At 38.8% G+C, this 23276-nt stretch overlaps 1 protein-coding gene across 2 annotated transcripts in view; it reads left to right on the top strand.

Moving 5' to 3' along the window:
* The window catches only part of ELL2 (elongation factor for RNA polymerase II 2), a 69252-nt gene that overhangs the window by 16011 nt on the left and 29965 nt on the right, over positions 1–23276 (top strand). For both annotated transcript variants that reach the window (XM_074952871.1, XM_074952872.1), the window contains exons 2-4: positions 164–211; positions 14499–14620; positions 17408–17571. In XM_074952871.1, coding sequence (XP_074808972.1) covers positions 164–211; positions 14499–14620; positions 17408–17571 — 334 coding nt within the window. The remainder of the gene's footprint in view (positions 1–163; positions 212–14498; positions 14621–17407; positions 17572–23276) is intronic.

The following is a 23276-nucleotide window of genomic DNA, read 5'->3' as shown; positions in this document are numbered from 1 at the left end:
TAGCTTTTAGCAAACCTTTCTCTTGTTACTAAAAGGAATACAGCTTTGTAAATGTCTGTTTAGATCATTTTGTAATGGCAAACCCCATTCTGGGTTGGAATTATGAAGTTCATTAAAATATTAATGAGTTTTTTCACTGCTTTTTAAAAAAAATTTTTTATAGAATCGTATTCCTTCTCGACCCTCAATCCAATTTCAAGGACTCCAAGGGGTAAGTTGTTTTATTTTAATTTTTAACTTGGCAGATAAAAATAATGCAGTACATAAAGCTGAGTTTTTACTTGCACGTCTGCCTTTTTTCTTCTAGAAGTGTTCATAATTACGTATGCAAAAGGAACAGCTAATGTTTGCTCACAAATAGTTCAGAAAAGATTCAGTTACCTCCTGAGTAAACTCCTTTTCCTTTAAATAGGTTGAGATATTTGGCATGTGTTTTCCCTTAAACCCTAAACACGGAGAGGAGTTAACTTGTATTGTAAATCAACAGTTTAAATAGAATTAGAGTGGGATCAGAAGAAATCACAAATGTAGTCTGCTTGAGAACAGTGTAGACAGGCGAGGAGTTAAACTATTGTGTCTGAGCCATCAGTGATGTAAGCTGCTCTTGGAGGTCTGTAAAATGAAACATTTTTGGGGCCAGCTGGTGAAGGGTTGAGCTGAGGATGGGAGTGGAAATGGGGTCTATGAAAGGATCCTTCTCTTATGAAGTGGTCCATTAAATGAAACAGTATGAAGCTTAGCGCAGGAGATCAACTTGAGTTCAGGTTATGATTTGCAGAAATAGTATCATGAAGTGAAAGCGTTTTAGATGATTTTCTTAAGGTGGACAGTAACCAGCCTCTATGGAAATAGACAGACAATAAAAAACATTTCATAAATTTGTAGTTCTACAACAGGCTCAGAGCTTTTTTTTTTTTTTTTTGGATTTCATGCCAATATGGTTAATGACTTGTTAGTGTTTAAATTCTAAACTTAATTGCCTATTCTCTCCCTCAGCCCCCTCTCCCATTGTCTCTTTCCATTTGTGCAGAAGCTAATGTGACTGATCTTATGCACTACTGAGATTTTTCTTAATTGCTGCAAAGGAGCAGTGGGAAGGTTTATGAGGTTACTAAATTGGTGATACATTTAATGCTAACACTTAAAATCGGTATGGAGTGTTGTAGCCATGTTGGTCCCAGGATATTAGAGAAACAAGGTGGGTGAGATAGTAGCTTTTATTGGACCAACTTCTCTTGGTGAAAGAGACATGTTTTTGAGCTTACACCAAGCTCTTCTTAAAATCTGGGTAATTATCACGGTATGTCAGATACTGAATTTTTTATATAGATGAAGTTCTTAACATGTGTAATCTGTGAATGATTCCAAGACAATTTTCCTACTTTACCATCTAAACAGTTTTAATGCCAGAAGACCTTAATGTATATTTTAGTTTTATTCATCAAGGACAGTGTTTTGGAGGCCTCTTCCCTTCCCCTTAAGAGACCTTTGCAGTACACTGGAGGAAAAATGTGTGTTCTGTGTACTGAATGCTACTAAAATTTCGGAGTCATATTAAATACATGTAGTACTTTATTAGTATGACATCATTAATGCATTCTCTTCCACATGCAACAGAACAGTAAAATACACTTAGAGAAAAGGTAAAATGTTTACGTAACTGTTCTAGTCCTTCATGTATCCTTATGTTTTTTAATGAATGTAATTTGTGCTGGTATTTTCTATTCACGAGGATATACTTACATTGTGAGGCATTACTAATAAAGCACCAATTCTGTTTTAAGGCTATTCTGGTAGTTATTTCAAAATGTATCCTTTCAGCAGAGTTTTTCAAAAGTTTCCCAAGCTTTTTTTTTTTTTTTTTTTTTTTTTTAAAAGAAAGGATTTAGCAGTGTTGTTCAGTATTCTGCAGCATTTGTTTTTGTCAAATTTCATTTTAAGTCAGCAAAAGCACTGATTGATTTGCAGTTGCTAGACTTACAAATAAATATCAAAAAAAAATCCAAAGATCACTAATCTGTAATGCAGACATAAACATTCTTAACAAATATTAACACTGTCATTCAAAATGGACTAATCTGTCACTTAATTGTTCTGTGACTGAATTCCATATTTGGGGTTTTCTTTCCATTGATGTGGTTGATGCCAGAGTTAACTTCTAAAACAGAATAAAGAATGCAGCTGCTAAAATACCTCAGCTGTTTGTTTTGGGAGAAATATGCACAAGTCCCTGGGCTTGCTTCTCAAGAAAAAAGCACTTCAGGTGATCATTATAAATCTATTTGTAATTTCTTAATGTGTATTTTGTTAATGACTTAGGGTCTGGAAGTTTCCTATGTTTGCTCTAGCAAGCATTAAGATGTTGCATGAAGATACTCTTATGAAACAAATAGTATTTGTTTAGTACTACTGTTCATACAATAACAGAACAGAAGTTCTAAAAACTGTCTTAGTTGTAGGTATCTACCCCTTCCATCCCCCCACCCCCCAAAACTAAATGCTTTAGACCAGAAGGCGGCCAAACCACGGCTTGTGAGCCACATGCTTCTCTTCTACAGTTAAAGTGCAGCTCACAGAGCCCACATTCCTCACACCAATTCTCTGCCTACCTGACTGTGGGAGGGAGCTTAGGGTTTTAGCCCTGCAGGGATTGGGGTGCTGGGACTCAGGGCTTTAGCACCACCTGAACCCTGCCGCCGCTCCCGGCCCTCCTGTAGGACAGAAGCCCTGAGCCCTGGTGCACCCTCCCTGCAGGCCTAAAGTCCCTAGCCCCACCACCCCATCGCAGAGCAGAAGCCCCCTAGCCGAACCACCCCGTCAGGTAGGTGGAGAATGGGGGAGGTGTGTGGGACTCCAGGAAATACTTCAAGAGAATACTTAAGCCCTAGTGAACCCGATACTGTGAGAATGAGATAGAAAGAAAAGCTTGAACATGCACGTTATATCAGGAAATTGCATCGTTCTGCATTCAGATGTTGTGCTGTGTGGTCTCCTTTAATTCCACAGAATACAGGCTGTGTTTACTGTACGCATTTTTAACAGTGAGGGTAATTAACCATTGGACCAACTTACCAAGGTCTGTGGTGTGTTCTTAATCACTGGCAATTTTTAAACCTAGATGGCTGTTAGAAATGATATGCTCTAGTTCAAACAGGAATTCATTAGAAAAGTCCTGTTTGTTAGGGTCACAATGGTCCTTTTTGGCCTTAACCTAGGAACCAAAAAGACCCCAAGCCGATTGCTGCAGAGGAGCACGTGGATCGGACAGAGACTTCTTTTAGAGGAGACCCTATTGATAGAGAGTCTCTAGGTTTTAGTCAGGAGGAGAGGATAGAAGAGGATAAAGTATGGGCCAGTTCAGACAAGAAACATTCTCATAAAAAAGAATCTGACACATCAGAAAAGGGCAGACAAATAAACAGTGACAAGTTTTTAAAGTGCTTATACACAAATGCGAGAAGACTAAATAATAAGATGGGTGAACTAGAGTGTCTCGTGTTAAAGGAGGATATTGATCTAATAGGCATCACAGAAACCTGGTGGAGTGAAGACAATCAATGGGACACAATCATTCTGGGGTACAAAATATAACAGAAGGACAGAACAGATCATGCGGGTGTGGGGCGGAGTGGCACTATATGTGAAAGAAAATGTAGAATCAAATGAAATAAAAATCTTAAATGAATCCACATGTTCCATAGAACCTCTATGGATAGTAATTCCATGCTCTAATAAGAATATAACAATAGGGATCTATTATCGACCAGCTGACGAGGACAGTGACTATGAAATGCTAAGGGAGATTGGAGAGGCTATCAAAATAAAAAACTCTATAATAGTGGGGGATTTCAGTTATCCCCATATTGACTGGGTACATGTCACCTCAGGGATGAAATGCAGAGGCAAAATTTCTTGATACTTTAAATGACCGCTTCTTGGAGCAGCTGGTATAGGAACCCACAAGGGAGAGGCAACTCTCGATCTAGTCCTGAGTGGAGCGCTGGATCTGGTCCAAGAGGTACCTATAACAGGACCGCTTGGAAATAGTGACCATAATATAATAACATGCAACATTCCTGTGGTGGGAAGAACACCTCAACAGCCCAACACTGTGGCATTTAATTTCAGAAAGGGAAACTATGCAAAAATGAGGAGGTTAGTTAAAACAGAAATTAAAAGGTACAGTGCAAGCTCCATGGACACTTTTCAAAGACACCATAATGGATACCCCAATTAAAAAACACAGTAAAAGAACTAAAAAAGAGCCATTGTGGCTTGGCTTAACCATGAAAAGGCATCTTTTAAAAAGTTAAAATCAAATCCGAGTGAGGTAAACAGAAAGGAGCATAAACACTGACAAATTAAATGTAAAAACGTAATAGGAAAAGCCAAAAAGGAGTTTGAAGAACAGCTAGCCAAAAACTCAAAAGGTAATAACAAAATGTTTTTAAGTACATCAGAAGCAGGAAGTCTGCTAAACAACCAGTGGGGCCCCTGGACGATCAAGATGCAAAAGGAGCACTTAAAGACGATAAAGTCATTGCGGAGAAGCTAAATGAATTCTTTGCTTCAGTCTTCACGGCTGAGGATGTTAGGGAGATTCCCAAACCTGAGCCGTCTTTTGTAGGTGACAAATCTGAGGAATTGTCACAGATTGAAGTGTCACTAGAGGAGATTTTGAAATTAATTGAGAAACTTAACAGTAACAAGTCACCGGGACCAGATGGCATTCACCCAAGAGTTCTGAAAGAACTCAAATGTGAAATTGCGGAACTATTAACTATGGTTTGTAACCTGTCCTTTAAATTAGCTTCTGTACCCAATGACTGGAAGATAGCTAATGTAATGCCAATATTTAAAAAGGGCTCTAGAGGTGATCCTGGCAATTACAGACCGGTAAGTCGAACGTCAGTACCGGGCAAATTGGTTGAAACAATAGTAAAGAATAAAATTGTCAGACCCATAGAAGAACATAAATTGTTGGGCAAAAGTCAACATGGTTTCTGTAAAGGGAAATCATGTCTTACTAATGTATTAGAGTTCTCTGAAGGAGTCAACAAACATGTGGAAAAGGGGATCCAGTGGACATAGTGTACTTAGATTTCCGGAAAGCCTTTGACAAGGTCCCTCACCAAAGGCTCTTACGTAAATGAATTTGTCATGGGATCAGAGGGAAGATCCCTTCATGGATTGAGAACTGGTTAAAAGACAGGGAACAAAGGGTAGGAATAAATGGTAAATTTTCAGATTGGAGGGGGTAACTAGTGGTTGTCCCCAAGGGTCAGTGCTAGGACCAATCCTATTCAACTTATTCATAAATGATCTGGAGAAAGGGGTAAATGGTGAGGTGGCAAAGTTTGCAGATGATTCTAAACTGCTCAAAATAGTTAAGACCAAAGCAGACTATGAAGAACTTCAAAAAGATCTCACAAAACTAAGTGATTGGGAAACAAAATGGCAAATGAAATTTAATGTGGATAAGTGTAAAGTAATGCACATTGATAAAAATAACCCCAACTATACATACAATATGATGGGGGGGGGGGGCTAATTTAGCTACAGCTAATCAGGAGAAAGATCTTGGAGTCATCGTGGATAGTTCTCTGAAGACATCCACGCAGTGTGCAGCGGCAGTCAAAAAAGCAAACAGGATGTTAGGAATCATTTAAAAAAGGGATAGAGAATAAGACGGAGAATATCTTATTGCCCTTATATAAATCCATGGTACACCCACAACTTGAATACTGCGTACAGATGTGGTCCCCTCATCTCAAAAAAGATACACTGGCATTAGAAAAGGGCAACTAAAATGATTAGGAGTTTGGAACGGGTCCCATATGAGGAGAGATTAAAGAGGCTAGGACTTTTCAGCTTGGAAAAGAGGAGACTAAGGGCGGGGGGGGATATGATAGAGGTATATAAAACCATGAGTGGTGTGAAGAAAGTGAATAAGGAAAAGTTATTGTTCCCCTAATATAAGAACTAGGGGCCACCAAATGAAATTAATGGGTAGCAGGTTTAAAACAAATTAAAGGAAGTTTTTCTTCACACAGTGCACCTGCCTGAGGTGGTTGTGAAGGCTAGGACTATAACAGGGTTTAAAAGAGAACTGGATAAATTCATGTAGGCTAAGTCCATTAATGGCTATTAGCCAGGATGGGTAAGGAATGGTGTCCCTAGCCTCTGTCAGAGGGTGGAGATGGATGGCAGGAGAGAGATTACTGATCATTACCTGTTAGGTTCACTCCCTCTGGGGCACCTGGCATTGGCCACTGTTGGTAGACCGGATGCTGGGCTGGATGGACCTTTGGTCTGACCCAGCATGGCCATTCTTATGTTTTTATGTTCACTCGTTATATCACCTATTTTCAAAAGGGTGTCCTAACATTAGAACCTGAGGGGATATACTTCTCTACTTTGTGCAGCCACAGCCCCCACCAAAATGTCAGCTGAAGAGCAGAACTTGATTGCACTGAAGGAGTCTAGCGCCCACAGTAATTGGAGAAAGTACAGCAACTTCTAGTTACTCTCCTAATACAAAACAACAATTAATGATATTAAAAGGTTGCAGGTTCAGAGCTGATAATGGGAAATCCTTTTTCACGCACAACCCAAAATTAGCCTGTAAATTTGATTGCCATAAGATATCATGCTGAGAGTTTAGGAAGATTTGAAAAATCATTGATCAGCAAATGGATAAGCATTTATAGAGTTGCTAGAGTAAATGTTAAACGTATATGCAAGAGTTTTGTCGGGGATATAAACACTCATGCATCAGGGTATGACCGACTCCTTACTAATAGAGATTAGGAGAGAACTTTCCTTGGAGGCAGGTTGTTTCAGAACTGCCTGGTGCATGGTTTCTTGCACCTTCCTCGGAAGCAGCTGTTACTGACCACTGTCAAACAGGATACTGGATCCAATCTAGTACAGGAATTCTTATATACAGAGCAAGCAGCCACAAAGCACAAACGGAACCAAGACTGTGGAAAGAAGCTGAATTACTGTCCCAAGTTACAAGGACTAGCTGTATGCATCACTTGAGGGTTCAGAGTAAAACTTTTTAATAAGAAAGATCAGTAATCCCACATGTCTCTTATGCCTTTGTCTATCTAGACTTCTAAGAAGTTATGCTTCTTTTGATCTCCTATGATAGTGAGTACTCCTAACTATATTGTCATTTTTTCCTTGTTACGGTATTGTGCAGTAAGATGACTAAAAGGAGGGTCTGCTCATTATCCTCTATACCCTCCAATTTTGTCTACGTTTTAAAACTCCTACCTTTCCAAGATAAGTCTCACTCTCTCACAGTCCTGCACTGCACTAGAGGATCACACACTTTGTATCTTCTGTAGGACAGTCTTATGACATACACCAGGGGCTCCTTGCATTCCTCCATTCTACCCCACAAGCTCCTTGTGTGCCACCCTCCCATTCCTCTCTCTTTCTAAAAGGACTTAAGTCATGCAGAGAAAATAGATTTGCTTCTTTAAACCAAGGAACTCAGTCCTCCAGTTCAACACTTCCTGTAGGTGAGTAAATAGGGGATTAATTTCATTGGTGTGGTGAATCTCCATACAAATGTGACTGAATCTTACCTTCCTTTCTCCTCCGCCTTGCCCAAATTGCAAACTTTAGGAGTGAGTGGTACCAGAAACAGTTTCTTCTCCTGCTGCCTAATTAAGTTCGGATTTCTCCCTTTTCATGTTTAGTTTCATTTCACTTCCTATATAGATCCTGTCACCTCCAGAAAAATACAAACTTTTTCATATCCAGTAAACTATAAAGATCCAAATTCAGCACTAATTAATGTTTAATACCCTGTAATTGGCCACCTCTGCATACTCTTCCTCTGTTAATCAAAGTAATACAAAAATTTGTGATTCTAGTAATCCCTGAATGTTTAGACACACTGTCTTTAATCAGCCCAAGATTCTTTTACCTTCCACAGTTGCTCCACTGGTTAACTAGGTGTTCATTAAGAGGGATTTGTCTAAACAGAAAGACAAGGGGAAAGGAAGGGAGAGTGGCAAGGGGGAAAGAGCAGGTGAGAAAAGAGAGGAAAGGAAGGCAGAAGAGAGGTGTGGAATGAGGCTAGGGTGAAGAGACTGGGGGCTTGTCTACATTTAAAAAGCTGCTGTGGCATATCAGTGAAGACACTACCTAGATAATTTACCTTCCTAAGAGGTGCTTTCTGCACTGGGAGTTGTGTTGGTATAACTGTATCGCTCAGGAGTGTGGATTTTCCACACCCCTGAGCAACATAGTTTATACCAGCATAAATTGCTAATGTAGACCAAGCCTGAGACAGGATTAGAGGGGGTTGAAGCAAACAGCCAGTTGGCACAGGGCAGAAAAAGTCCAGTCAAAATTGTAGATAATATCTGTCCATTGGTCCCAGCTGAAGGTGCCTGTGCAGCTGCTCTGCTGGCTTCAGTCTCTGGTTGGCTCTTCCCTGCAGTCTTTCCAAAACACCGTATAGCTAAGGGGAGGGGCTGCACCAAATGGGGTCTGCGGGTAAAATGGGTGTCTCCCTTATATAGTTCAGTCCCAAAGTGGGGTAGGTCCAATTTTACCTCTTCTCACATACCCCAGTGCAGCAGTACTGCTTAAGCTGCTTCTGTATTTACATGCATTGTCTAGGAAAATTTCCTGGCTTTCAGGATTGGGTGCTGTTGGGCACAGTTTAGCTGACAATGTAGATACAAAAGATGAACTGAGAGAAGCACTTATACAAGGTCTTGGCAGTGGGCTTGGGCTGAATGTAGAAGAGAAGCTGAGTTACTTGCCTGGAGGAGGAGGCGGCGGCAGCTGGAAACAAAGGCTGAATTTCCTGCTTCAAGTGTTAGAAATTGTCCAAGGAGAGCAAAGGGTCATGGGAGATCCCCTCCGGTACTTTGATGGAGGCCCAATCTTTCTGAGGAGTAGCAGTTGTACACTGTACACAATGGTAACTGAAGAAATTGTCCATGCTTTGGAATACATGTTTATTGAAAACAATGGGAAGGAAGATATATCCCACTTATAAGTTTGTGGGGATGAGAGGAAATGATGCAGGAGGAAAAAATAAAGGCTCTGGTCTCCCACACTAGTACTTATTCGCTGGGAAAATGTCATATTAAATAACTCTCCCTTGAAGAGACCCACCTGTTGAAGTATGAACTGGAGGAGAGAGGACAGTAGTAGAGGGATAGACAGTTAATTTCACTGTGCACTAGGGGGAAAAACATGTTAGCTAACTTGTATATAAATACTACTTATTTTCCTAGTCTGGACAAGACCTTGGTGATAGTATGGAATGTGCATCCAGAGACTTTGCAGAACTTTCTAATCTTTTATTGCCTTTTTGGGGGGCTGGGAACTAGTAAGGACGAAGTAGGCCTAATAACTATTGAGGCAAGGATTTCATTGTTTTCAGAAGGAGGTAAAGATAATGTATTTTGGTGGTTGTACTACCTTGGATCTATGCTTTCTGACATATGGAGATACAGTACTTGCTAATCTGGAAATCTGTGGGAATGAGATGTAAGGGGAATAAGACAACATTCTTTTTAAATGCATTGCATACCAAGTATCTACATGGATTTATTTTATTGTAAAAAAGATTAATCAGTTTGGTATATACAGTAGTCTTTCAATAGAACTTAAAACCAAAAAAAATATTGCTTCCTGATAGCAAGGAATAGAACATGCAAGCTGTTCCTGCTAACACAAGTGTTGACTGAAGAATTCTTAAATTATGGCTCTCTGACCTTCTGCTAAGTGTACATCAAATAGGAAAAACAAACAGTATAAATGTCCAAAAGTTTATCTTGCGTTGAAACATTGTACTTTCATTCTGATTACCCAGAAGTCCTTGACTTGTGCACTGAAGTTCTCTGAGGATTATTTAATTTTAAAGAAAGCACGACTAATAAAAAGAAAATGTGTAGTAAAGTTTCTGTGAAGTTCACAATGACTTGACATTTACGTACCAGTCTGACTTTAAATTCATCTCCTTACAAAACCAGGACAGATAACTAACAGATCAGCTGCAACAGAACGTGTATTACAGATTAAATTAGCCGTCTAATTTTTAAGAGCCCAGGCTTTTTACCCAGCCATTTTAGCTCACATTAAAGTAGACACGGTCTATTCTACACTAGGCTTTCAGCACACAGTAGTCAACATGTTCTAACGTTACTACTTTAAATCCTGACTTAGGGAAATGCCTAGTTTGAAAGGGAGCTTCTTGAAAGAGGAGAGGTCACTTGTTTTATTGGAGGAGTTAAGCTGTTCCATGTGAAGGTACAGCATAAAGCCATGAAACCAAAATGGGAGGAAGAGAGAAATTATTGGGTAAGGCTAGTGGAGCTGACAGAGTACAGTGCACTAGGTTGGGGGGAAAAGAAAAGATGACAATAGAGTAGTCAAGGCTCCGTATGTGAGGACTGATTTGAACTCTGTACGGAATGAAGTAGGAAGTCAAGTTACGGGACTCAGCAAGGGATAGTGAGAACATAAGAACGGCCATACTGGGTCAGACCAACTGTCCATCTAGCCCAGTATCCTGTCTTCCAACAGTGGCCAATGCCAGGTGCCACAGAGGGAATGAGCAGAACAGGTAATCATCAAGTGATCCATCACCTATTGCCCATTCCCAGCTTCTGGCAAACAAAGGCTAGGGATACCCGTCCTGGTTAATAGCCATTGATGGACTATTCTCCATGAACTTACCTTTTTTTTTTTTTTTTAAAAACCCTGTTATAGTCTTGGCCTTCACAACGTCCTCTGGCAAAGAGTTCCACAGACTGTGTTGTGTAAAAAAAAAAAAAATACTTCCTTTTATTTGTTTTAAACTTGCTGCCTATTAATTTCATTTGGTGACCCTCCTAGTTCTTGTGTTATGGGAAGGAGTAAATAACACTTTCTCCACACAGTCATGATTTTATAGACTTCAATCATATCGCCCCTTAGTCATCTCTTTTCCAAGATGAAAAGTCCCAGTCTTATTAATCTCTCCTCATACAGAAGCTGTTCCATACCCCTAATCATTTTTGTTGCCCTTTTCTGAACTTTTTCTAATTCCATTATATCTTTTTTGAGATGGGGCAACCATATATGCACACAGTATTCAGGACGTGGGCATACCATGGATTTGTATAGAGGCAATATGATGATATATTCTGTTTTATTAACTATCCCTTTCTTAATGATTCCTAACATTCTGTTCACTTTTTTGACTGCCGCTGCACATTGAGTGGATGTCTTCAAAAATTAGCCACAGTGACTCACAAGATCTTTCTTGAGTGGTAACAGCTAATTTAGACCCCATCGTTCTATATGTATAGCTGGGTTCATGTTTTCCAATGTGCATTACTTTGCATTTATCAACATTGAATTTCATCTGCCATTTTGTTGCCCCGTCACACAGTTTTGAGAGAGCCTTTTGTAGCTCTTTGCAGTCTGCCTGGGACTTAACTATCTTGAGTAGTTTTGTATCATCTGAAAATTTTGCCACCTCACTGTTTACACCTTTTTCCAGATCATTTATGAATATGTTGAATAGGACTGGGGGGGACACTATTTACCTCTCTCCATTCTGAAAACTATCAGAATGGCCAGCGGAAAAAAAATCAGCTGTAGTATCTTGACTAAACCACAGATGAAAGTCAAGAGACCAGAAATGAGAGAGATACTAAAGGAACAGACCAGAGTTTTACCTGTGGGTACAAAGGCAGAGACGATTTTTGAAGTTGTAAAAAAAGAAATATAACATTTGGGGTACCAGATCCCAGATAGGAGAGTCAGAAGGGAATTGGAAGTGAGGAAGGTGTGGTGGTACCCACTAAAGAGCCTGGAGGTATGAGAAAAGAGAGGCAGCTGGGAATGCTGCTTAGAGATATGGAAGTCAACTGCATGTTTAAGGGTGGAGTAGAAGGAGCCAGAGTGACATTTCAGAGACAAGCGGCACCTGAGCTAATCCAAAGGGTTGTCCTGGGCAACTGCTCTGCCTTATGGTGTTCTATAAGGCTTTATTCTCTCTCCCAGCTTTTTCAATGGCTACCTGAAGTCATTGGGAGAGCTAGTGAGACAACATGGATTGAAGTGTGAGCAGTAACATGGATAACACCCAATTCTGTATAGTCTCTACATCTGAAAATACTACCTCCAAGCTTTCCTTGCTGAGATCATCATGTGGATGAAGAGAAGCTGGTTGACAGTTAATGTGGATGAGACTGAAGTAATGCTAGTGCGATGAGGGAAGCAACGTAATGAACAACTCCTGCATAACTGTTCTTTCTATTAAATGCATCAACCTTCAAACTGTAATAGAAGGAATGGATAGATGTGTCATCTTGGTATTGTCTTCTGTACTATCCACAGTAACTGTTTTGGAATATTAATTCTGTAAATGCTTTTACTGTCTAATATGGTGTCTCCACCAGGCACTTTTTAAAGACTGTGAATTAATATATTAAGGTATATACACTTTCAAAGTAAACTCGAAGCATACGTGGCTGCAGTCATCTGCTTCCATCTATTTCATTGTTTTTGGGGGAAATACTCTTGAAGTATAATTTTAAATGGAAGGAAGATTCTCATCAATGGAGAGTTTGGAGAAAGCCAAAACAGTCTGCAAAGTACATGGAGCTGTGTGTGGGGAGGGGGAGACTTACTCTTTAGGTCAAAATCTAACAGAATTTCATACAGAATTATCAATCATGCAAAGGACACGCAAATGAAAATTAGTCTGTTTTATTTTTAAATATTTCCAGGTACCATGCCTGTATCTGAACTTTGCCAATTCTTGAGTTTACAATCAGTCTTTAAAATGTGAAAAGGACCATACAAGTGGGAAATCATGAAACTGACTCGACACAATGCTATCAGATTACACACAGTAAACTTGGGAAAATATTTTTATTTCAATTATAGTAATTAGTGGACAATAGTAGGCTGAAAAAAATTCTGCATAGTAATATTTTTAGTGTTCTATAGTAGTCTTGCAGACTCTTAAGATAAATCTGTGATACGGGATCAAAAATGGCCTCTACAATAAGTCTTTATATAGCTGATGTTTTATTATTAATCTCCCAATTGGGAAGATAAACTGTTATAACAGGTTCTGATACATAATCCAAGATTTGTATCTGCTAATTAAACTACTTCACTTAAATCCTTTCTCTTTAGTGTATAGCGCTCTATTGAATAGGACAAATACACATGTTTTGAGTTTAAATAGCTGAGTAGTGTGCAGATTTAGTCCCTATCTTTCTCTCTGGAGGCCAGCAGTAGTCCCAAGATGCTGCTGTGCTCTGTCCAACATGGGTGATCAAATCATAAATGGCAGTGACTTTTTTCCTAGGCTTTCATTTCAAGGAAGAAATTTACACAACTAGTACAATGTGTGATTTAACACCAATCATGACTATTGGCCAATTTTATAAGCAAAATAAAAGGTGTGTACCAGAGGAGGATTCCAAAAAGGGCATTGTGAATGTTGCTTTTAAGTAAACGTTTTCCTTCAGGATAGGTTATTTAATGTGTTGAACCTTTAAATAGATTCCACTCTTAAATAAGAGTTTGTCAAACTGCAAAATAAGTTTAACTTAAAATATATACTACTCAAAAACATCTGCTTTATTTTTGCTTTTGTAGAACGTCATGTTAAAGCATGCATCACATGGCTTTGCTTTTCTATTGATCACGTGAAACTGATACTTTTTAAATCTCCAGAATACAGAATGTTCTGTACTATGCACAAAGCATAGGATGAGTGTATTGAACCAGGAAAGCAAGTTTTATCATCTGATTTCTTGTACAAAAAGCTATGTGTATTTTGTATTTTTACAAGCAACGTGATTTAAAATAGATAAGTATTTGTCTGACCGGCTTTTAGTCCAGGAGAGTTTAAACAAATCCATATAACTAAGCTATTTTTAAGTCTTATCATCATTAATGTTCTTGTTTTCTCTCCTCCCATCCTTGGTTTGTGCCTTGATTTTTATTCTAGAAATCTAGTCCTGTCTAAATTCTGCTAAGATTAACTGTCATTTAAAAGCCAGGAAACAAGGTACTGTAGGTTCTACTTATGTTGTTCTGTTTGCTTGCTTGGCCAAACAGTAAGGCTTTTGCTTATTCAGTAATGCACCTAATCAATGCTTAACTTTCAGTACACTAATAGTCCTGTTGGAGTCAGTTGGGCTCTACACATGACTTAAGTTAAATAAGTGTTTAAGTGCCATGCTGAATTAGGGCTGTTTTTTGTAGACGTGAGCAGGGTTCAACTTGTATAACTATAGGTATAGTCTTGTGTCCTGATAAGATTATTTTTGAGAGGAAAGTGTGCCAGAGTTAACTCATTTTATTATATCTTCATCATTTGAGTGTCAGTCATATTACAAATATTAAGTACACTTTATCATTGCGCTTGGATTTAAAGTGTAAAAAAAAAAGTACTATACAAATCACATTGATGGGCACATGTAAAACTTCAGTTTATATTTATCTTTTAGCTTGTCAAAATTCCTAAAGCTGATCTCCCAAATGAAGTGCATAACTTTAACTTCTACTTGTCAAATGTTGGCAAAGATAATCCTCAGGGAAGCTTTGATTGTGTCCAGCAAACTGTCTCAAGGTAAGCAATACTTGAATTTGTCCTAAAAGAAAATACTACGTTGGTTGTGTGTTATAGAACAGAAACAGTGAAAGGCTGTAAAACTTCAAACTACAAGTAAAATATAACCTCTAGTTAAGAGTATGGTCTCTTATAAACTATAAATACCTGCTTTTACATATCACTGTTTTTTGTTTTTGCTTTCCAAAAACTAACCTCTGAGTACTTTCTCACCTCACTAGTGCCATACTTGAAAAGTAGGCAGTATTGTCAATGCTTGGATCAGATCAGTGCTATTACTGTTTAAATATTGTTATACCTGGCAGCATTCTAGCATGGTTTCTCTGACCATGATGGATAAGGATTTTAAGAACTACTACACTAGTTAAAAATCTTATCCACAATTGCATGACTACCCTGTTTCAGGAGCTGGTTGCAACACAGCAATTCCTTGACACTGTATGGTTGGGTTTGCAACAAGGCTTATACTATTCACTTGCATCTATGCAGGCAAGATTGCTGTACCATTCTGGAGTAGAAACTTACAAGTGGGCCAAAGAAAATGGTGTTTCTGGTACTGTAGATGAATCCTGTCTTATAGACCAACTCCCTGGGTAATTTACAGTGTTAGAACATGTATTGCAGACAAACAGCTATGCATACCGATCAGGGAAATTGAGCTAAAACTCTGCAAATAAACAGCTATGCTTATACATGGGCATAGATGACATAGTTCTACTCTCAATCTAGGCAGTGCTAAAAGTCTGAAGTTCTTAAACCCGTGTAGAGAAACTACTAGAGTCAACATACCAGTTCTTCTATGATTTTAGAACACTTGTGCAGAAACTTCTTCTTGTTGGAATTTCACACAATGTTTAATTTGTTCAGTTTTGAGAAGATCCTATGAATTATGATGGAAAATGCAACTGACACTTTAAAAAAAAAAAAATTCCTGAAGTTTCATCACTGGAGTTGAGAAGCTTAAACTTTAAACTGCCATGGTTTGGAGTTGCCAATTGGTCAACCCAGGCTGCAGAATTACCCAGCAGTCCCTTTTCTTCTCTGGTCCCTTGTCTCCTTTACTTCTCTCTCCCACTCCACTCTCATTAGGCCACACACAATTATTAACCATTAGTGGCCATTTTGTAAGTGATAGTGTGCCCTACTTATTTTTGTTTAAGACATAACTAAAGTGTTTATCAAGAAATTCGTTAACATGAACATTTTGGTGTTAAAATGCCAAAGGATAAACTGAATCATAACTTGAAAAAATATACTGTGCCCAATTGAAGGCTAGAGACAGCATTCAAGAAGTCAAGCCCAAGGGGTGCAATTTGCCTTGGGTAATGGAATGGATATTACCTTGGCTTTTCAATATTCTAGTGCATTCTTTGAGATATAACAAACTAAAGAACTTGGAAGTTACACAGTATTATAAAATACAACTAAATTTTGTCCATAGTAGAAATGGCACCCTGCTCTAGTGGGGCACTCTAGTAGCTGTGAAATCTTAAATGTATTCTGGGTTGTTAAAGCTGAGCTTGACCTAGCTGGCATGACTTCAGGGGAGTTAAAAATAAAATGGTAAGTGAAGGAGAAACGATGTGCTGAATGTTCCTTACCCATTCTGTTTGGAACATTAAGCAGAGAATTGTGGAGTTGCTTTCAGAAATGTTGCAGGTCAGCTAGAGTCACTGTCCTTTGTGGGATCAGAGCTACTCAGATACCACTGGAACTAGCATGGTTTTAACTAGGCATTTATGCTGTACTTGTCACAGAGTGTTTAAAACATCGTCATTGTTTTGAATTTGAATAGTCTTCCCTGCCCAGTATGGAACAGGAACTTTTATATTAAAACTCTTTGAGGAACAACTGTCTCTATAAATATTTTTATAGGAGTAGCACAGTTTTAATCCAGGTATGTAGGCTTCATTGTTCTTAAAGCACACTATAATGCTTGAAGGGATACTGAACTTCACATCTAGTCAGTTTTTAATACACAAGTTACAAGGTACTACACCTGGCCTTGAGTTTTTGTGGTTTTGTTATTACACGTCACTGTTTTTCACATTTGTCCCCTGTTATATGTAAGACCCACAGAAACAAATGTGTAAACTATGAAAATAGACTCTCTGATGTGCAGTCAAATGCACAAACTAAGCAAGTTGAGAAATAGAATTGTTTAATAACTGAAGGGTTAGAGAAATCTTAGGCTACGGGTAATGGTAAAATTGACACTGAGAATTAGGTTGATGGTTTTCCTTAAAAGGTTGGAGAGAATTAACTAGAACTTCATGAATGATTAAGGCCCTGTTTTGACAGCCAAAAGTCACTTTTTCACTTACGTTAACTCAGTTGAGTGAGTTTAGCATAATTTGAAAAGTCTTCTGAATGCTTAAGACACCAGCTAAGGCACGCTTTATGTAGCGTTCTGGTACCATATAACTCTTTTGGTTAGACAGGTGACTTTTTTTAATTGAAATAGCTATCCTGTTTTACAACCTCTAATAGCAGTATAAGGTTGTCTTAATCCAGCATCACTGTGTCCACATTGGGGGGGTTCTACCATTTAACTGTACTTGTTTGGTTAATGGTATAACATCTGTGTAGAGATGCCATAAAACACATTTGAAGCTGTGTTAGATGATAGCTAGCTGTGTCGTAGCCTAGAGGGATTGAAAAATGCACCTTTTTGCCCATTAAGGTTTGCCATAAATGCCCCTAATTTTTATTCTGTATTGATACGTTTGAGTTCAGAATAAAGTACTTATTCTCTTGAAACTGTATTTTCTTTTAATACTTTCATAGTTCTGGAGCCTCGCAGCTCAATTGTCTGGGATTTATACAGGATAAAATTACAGTATGTGCAACAAACGACTCTTATCAGATGACAAGAGAACGCATGACCCAGGCAGAAGAAGAATCTCGCAACCGCAGTACAAAGGTCATAAAACCTGGTGGGCCATTTGTAGGTATGGTTGTATCTAACTTTTTAATCTAATAGACAATTAGAAGGTAGTAATTCTGACCGTCTTCAGGATCATAAATGTTTAGTCTACTGACACTGCTTACATCAGAGCATCTCAGTTTTTTTGGTAGTACAGCTTCACATCTATTCACAGTGCCCCACTCACTCGTTCTCCTTTTTCTCCCTTATTATGCTTCCTCCTTGTTCCCCAGTACATGCTTCCTGGATTTGCATTCTTTCCCAGAACCCTGTACATCCATTTCCTCAGTTCTGTGCTCCTTGACTATTTCCTTCCCTTCTTAGACACTTAATAGTCTCATTGTTTGTAACTACCATTACAAGTTGTTTAAATAGTACATGTGTTCATGGATTGACCTACAGTGTTTCAATTCATAAAGCTATCAATATTGCCTTAACCTGTAGTCTGGAAAAGTGACACAGTGAAGGTTTGGTATACAAGATCATAAACCTAGGAGCAACAGAAAAGTGAATTCTGTATGCAGTGTGATGCATGTATCTTGATTTAAAAATCCTTTTAACAAGAACGCAGTTTCCTCTGATAGTAGCTTGACCACCTTATTAGCAGGGTTATAATGGGAGCTAGATTTAGTGATTTACCAGGGACAGTAATTCTTTGCTTTCGTGAAAACACTGACAGGATCACAGAATTGATGCCTTCCTATGGATTTTGTAGTACTTAGAATTGAAGGTTGTTGTGCTTCAAATAGTCTGCTCTTATTATATAGAGATCCATGACAATATAAACCATTCCATGCATGGTGGTTAGGCAGAGTCTGAAGCTGGTTTGAAATAGTACCAAGATCACAGAACCTAGAGATGCAGAGCTGGAAGAGACCACAAAAGGTCATCTTGTCTATGCCCCCTACTCCCATGCTGAGGCAGGGTCAAATAAATCTTTTTTTAAAAACCTCCAATGATGAGGATTCCAGAACCTCCCTTGGTAACCTATTCAAGTACTTAGCTACCTTTATAGTTAGAAAGCTTTTCCTAATATCTGACCTAAATCTCCCTTGCTGCAGACTAAGGCTATTACTTCTCCCTTTTATCTTCATTGGATAAGGAGAATAATTGATCAGCATCCCCTTTTAAACAGCGCTTCACTATCTGAAGACCATTATCAGGTCCCTCCCTCAGTCTTTTCTGAAGACTAAACATGTCCAGTTTTTTTAACCTTTTCTTACGGGTCAGTTTTTCTAAACCTTTTATCATTTTTGTTGCTCTTCTGAGTCACTCCAGCTTGTCCACATCTTTCCTAAAATGTGGCACTCAAAACTGGACATAGTGCTCCTGTCAAAAGCAGGACAGTTAGTTCCTGTGTCTTACATGTGGCACTCTTGTTAATGCACCCTATAATACTAGCCTTTTTGCAACTGAATCACACTGTTCGCTCATATTCAGTCTGTGATTCACTGTAACCATCAGATCCTTTTCTACAGTACTAAAGCCTAGCCAACTCTTCCCTTTTTGTATTTGTGCATTTTATTTTTCCTTTATAAGTGAAGTATTTTGCCCTTCTCTTAATTGAATTTCATCTTGTTGATTTCAAACCAATTCTCCAATTGTCAGGGTCCTTTTGAATTCTAATCTTGTCCTCCAAGGTGGCTGCAACTCCTCCCAGCTTGGTGACATCTGCAAATTTTATAAGCATACTCTCCATTCCATTATCCAATTCTTTAATTAAAATGTTGAATAGTACTGGAGCTAGGACAGACACCTATGGGATCCCACTGGAAGATTCATCACCCCAATTTGACAGTAAACTATTTATAATTATTCTTTGAGTGTTTTTTCAATTAGTTGTACACCCATCTTTTAGTAATTTCATCTAGACCACATTTCCCTAATTTGCTTATGAAAATGTCATGTGGGACCGTGTCAAAAGTCTTGTGAAAATCGGGATCATGTCTACTGCTTCCCCCCATCCTCTAGATCAGTAATGCTATCAAAGAAGGAAATTGCGTTGTTTGGCATGACTTGCTCTTAACAAATCCATGTTGACCATTACTTACCATTTTATTATCCTTTAGGTGCTTACAAATTGATCGTTAATAACGTAAGCCTGAAGTCCCTGCTCCCTTATTCATATTAGTGATCTAGTCAACTGTAGTGACCCTCTTTAGTAACAATATCTGGGTGTGAATTTTGCCATATTGGAATGTAGAATTCCCTTAACACGTGTAGAGCAAATGACCTCAGGAGGCACTCTCACCATGCTGTGCTCCAGCTTCCACATTCTTCTTCTTCCTCCTTCATCCAGCAGTGACCTCTGAAAATCTGGAAAGAAAGAGCAAGATATTTAAATCTTAAAACAGTACTTCGCTGCCTGCATTTAACACTCAAGTCCAGTTATACTGCAGTGCTGAGTTGGCCTACAGCAAGCCATCTTAAATAGGCACCTACCTGGCCTGTTGAAACGCAAAACTGAATATATGCTGTCTGAACTGTAGACTCCAGGAAGGCATATTTGCTTGTACCGGAACTGTCTTCTGCTCCTCTGTACAGTGAGGATCAAAATTCCTTCTTCCTGTAGACTGCCTTCAAAGAACAGCCTTTTGTTGCTTTACCGACTGAGATGCCGGTGGGTTTTTTACTATTTTATTCCGTTTTCAACATTCTGAGGGGATATTCACCTATTTACTTAAAATTGTGTTCTTTTGAACACACCATTCGCTTTGGCTACATAAGCCTTATAAATCGTGTCGTCAAGCTTTTAGATGAGTGTGCTTACCACAAAGAAATAAAAAACTAGGTTCAACAGCCCTATGTCAGTCTCGCAGGATGTATATCCCCAGCTCCACTGAATTTTCAACCTTACGTAGCTATTCCCTCCTTGAAGAAGCTGAGACAAGGATAGTTCTAATTCCTGTTATGATAGGCCGACATTTTAGTATGGGTATGGAAGGATCTTAATACGCTACAGATTTAAGACTAGGTTGCAATGAGGAATTTAACTGATCACAATTGTGTGAAACTAAAATGACTCACTAATTAATACTGTTGTGCTAAAAATGCAAAGATGTATCTGTTCACATAGTTATGGTTATTTTTGAAACCAGAAGTGCAGATCTAAGACATTAATGTGATTCTAGGAATAGTTAAAAATGGTGGTTAGTCTACACTGCAAAATGGAAACATTTTTACTATTCCAGGAGATGACAGCCAACATAGCTGATTTCATACGGTAAATGGAGTGGTTTTGTGTGAAGTTTTGTTGTCAAAGAAAGTATTTAAGAACCTGTTTTCTGGATTAAAGAGTATCTAACCTGTGTGAAGGAAGAGGCCAGAGCCTCAGGAGTCTTAACACACTCAGATTTCTATGTTCCTACATAAGAACAGCCATACTGGGTCAGACTATTGGTCCCTCTAGCCCAGTATCCTGTCTTCTAACAGTGGCTGGTGCCTCATGCTTCAGAGGGAAGAAACAGAACAGGACAGTTGTCAAGTGATCCATCCAGTCATCCACTCACAGCATCTGGCAATCAAGGTTTGGGGATATCCACAGCATGGGGTTGCATCTCTGACCATCTTGGCTGATAGCTATTGATGTTTATAGCCATAAACATTTCTAATTATTTTTAATCTAGTTGTTTTTTTGCTTCACAACATCCCTTGGCAATGAGTTCCACAAGTTGACTGTGTGTTGTGTCAAGAAATACTTCATTATGTATGTTTTTGAATCTGCTGCTTATTAATTGCATTGGGTGGCCCCTTGTTCATGTGTTGTCTGATAATTCTGTTCTTTACTATAGTTTCAACCAGATTTCTGGTACTGAATTTAGGCTTCCTGACCTGTACTTTTCAGGATCGCGCCTCTAGCCTTTTTTAAAAATCAGTTTTACGTTAGCGATCCTCCAGTCATCTGATACAGAGGCTTATTTAAGCAATAGGTTACAGATCACAGTTAGTAGTGCTGCAATTTCATAGGCGTTCCTTCAGAACTCTTGGGTGAATACCATCAGATCCTGGTGACTTATTACTGTAAAATTTATCAATTTTTACTCCATTGACACCTCACTCTTGGACAGTTGCTTAGATTTGTCACCATAAAAAGAATAGGTCTCCCTCACATCCTCTGCAGTGAAGACTGATGCAAAGAATTCATTTAGGTTCTCCACAATGGTCTTGTCTTCCTTGTGTGCTCCTTTACACTTTGATAGTTCAGTGGCCCCACTGATTGTTTGGCAGGCTTCCTGCTTCTGAAGTACTCACAAAAACTAACAGATTTTTTGTTATCTTTTGCTAGTTGCTCTTCAAATTCTTTTTTGGCCTAATTATACTTGACTTGCCAGAGTTTATGCCCCTTTCTGCTTTCCTTAGTAGAATTTGACTTCCGATTTTTAAAGGATTCTCTCCCTCTCCTTCCCCTCTCCCCAAAGAAAACCAAACAAAAACCCACTTCCTTTACTCTGTTTAACTGTTGTGGCCTTTTTTGGTCCTCTTACTTTTTTTGTGTGTTTAATTTGGGTATACATTTAGTTTGAGCCCCTGGTCTGATGTGTTTAAATAGTTTCCATGCAGCGTGCAGACATTTCACTCTTGTGACTGTTCCTTCTAATTTCCATTCAACTAGCTTCCTCATTATTATTCCCCTTTTGGAAGTTAAATGCTTCTGTGGTGTGCTGCTTTGGTTTCTTCCTCCCTACAAGGATGTTAAATTTAAATATATTATGGTTGATAATACTGATCAGTTCAAGTATGTTCGCCTGTTAGACCTAGTCCTATGCTCTGCTTGGAACTAACTCAATAATTGCCTCTCCCCTCTTGGGTTCCAAGATTAGCTGCTCCAAGAAGCAGTCATTAATGGTGTCAAGAAATTTTATCTCTGTATCCCATCCTGAGGTGACATATTCCCAGTTAATATGGGGATAGTTGAAATCCCCCATTATTATTGGGGTTTCAGGTTTTGTAGCTAATTTCCCTGAGCACTGCACAGTCAGTCACCATCCTGGTCAGATGGTTGATATAGCAGTACATTCCTACTGCTGTACTCTTATTAGTCAAGCATGGAATTTCTATCCAGAGAGATTCTATGGAAGTTTTGCTTCATTTAAGATTTTCAGTATATTCAACTCTGTGCTTTCTTTCGTATATAGTGTCACTCCCCCACCAGTGCAATCTGCTCTCATTCCTATATATTTGTACTCTGGTATTACTGTGTCCCATTGATTATCATCATTCCACCAAGTTTCTATGACGCCTATTGTTAGATCAAGATTCTAATTTAATAACAGGCACTCAAGTTCACCCCTTTTGATATTTAGACTTACATTTTTATATAAGCACTTACAATATTTGTCAGTATTTAGTTGTCTGCCTTCATGTGATGTAATTGAATGGGATTCTTTTTTTGTTTGACTGTTTCTCTTCAGTTCCTGCCTGTACCTTATCAACTTCTATCCTCACCTCTTTCCTAGGATATATAGTATCCCCATCAATAAATCCTCCCCTAAGGGATGTCCATCTGAACCACATACGCCTTATGCCTGTCGGCATTCCGCCAGCCCTTAGTTTAGAAACTCCTCTACAACCTTTTTAATTTTACATGCTAGAAATCTGGTTCCATTTTGGTTTAGGTGGAGCCCATCCTTCCTGAATAGGCGCCTCGTTTCCCAGAAGGTTCCCCAGTTCTTAATAAATTTAAAACCCTCCTCCCAATACCATCATCTCATCCACACATTGAGACCCTGC

This window comes from Natator depressus, chromosome 5 (assembly GCF_965152275.1).
Source record: "Natator depressus isolate rNatDep1 chromosome 5, rNatDep2.hap1, whole genome shotgun sequence".
NCBI classification, from domain to species: Eukaryota; Metazoa; Chordata; order Testudines; family Cheloniidae; genus Natator; species Natator depressus.
Note: the sequence above shows the minus strand (reverse complement) of the source record. Positions and strands in the feature narration are given on the sequence as shown.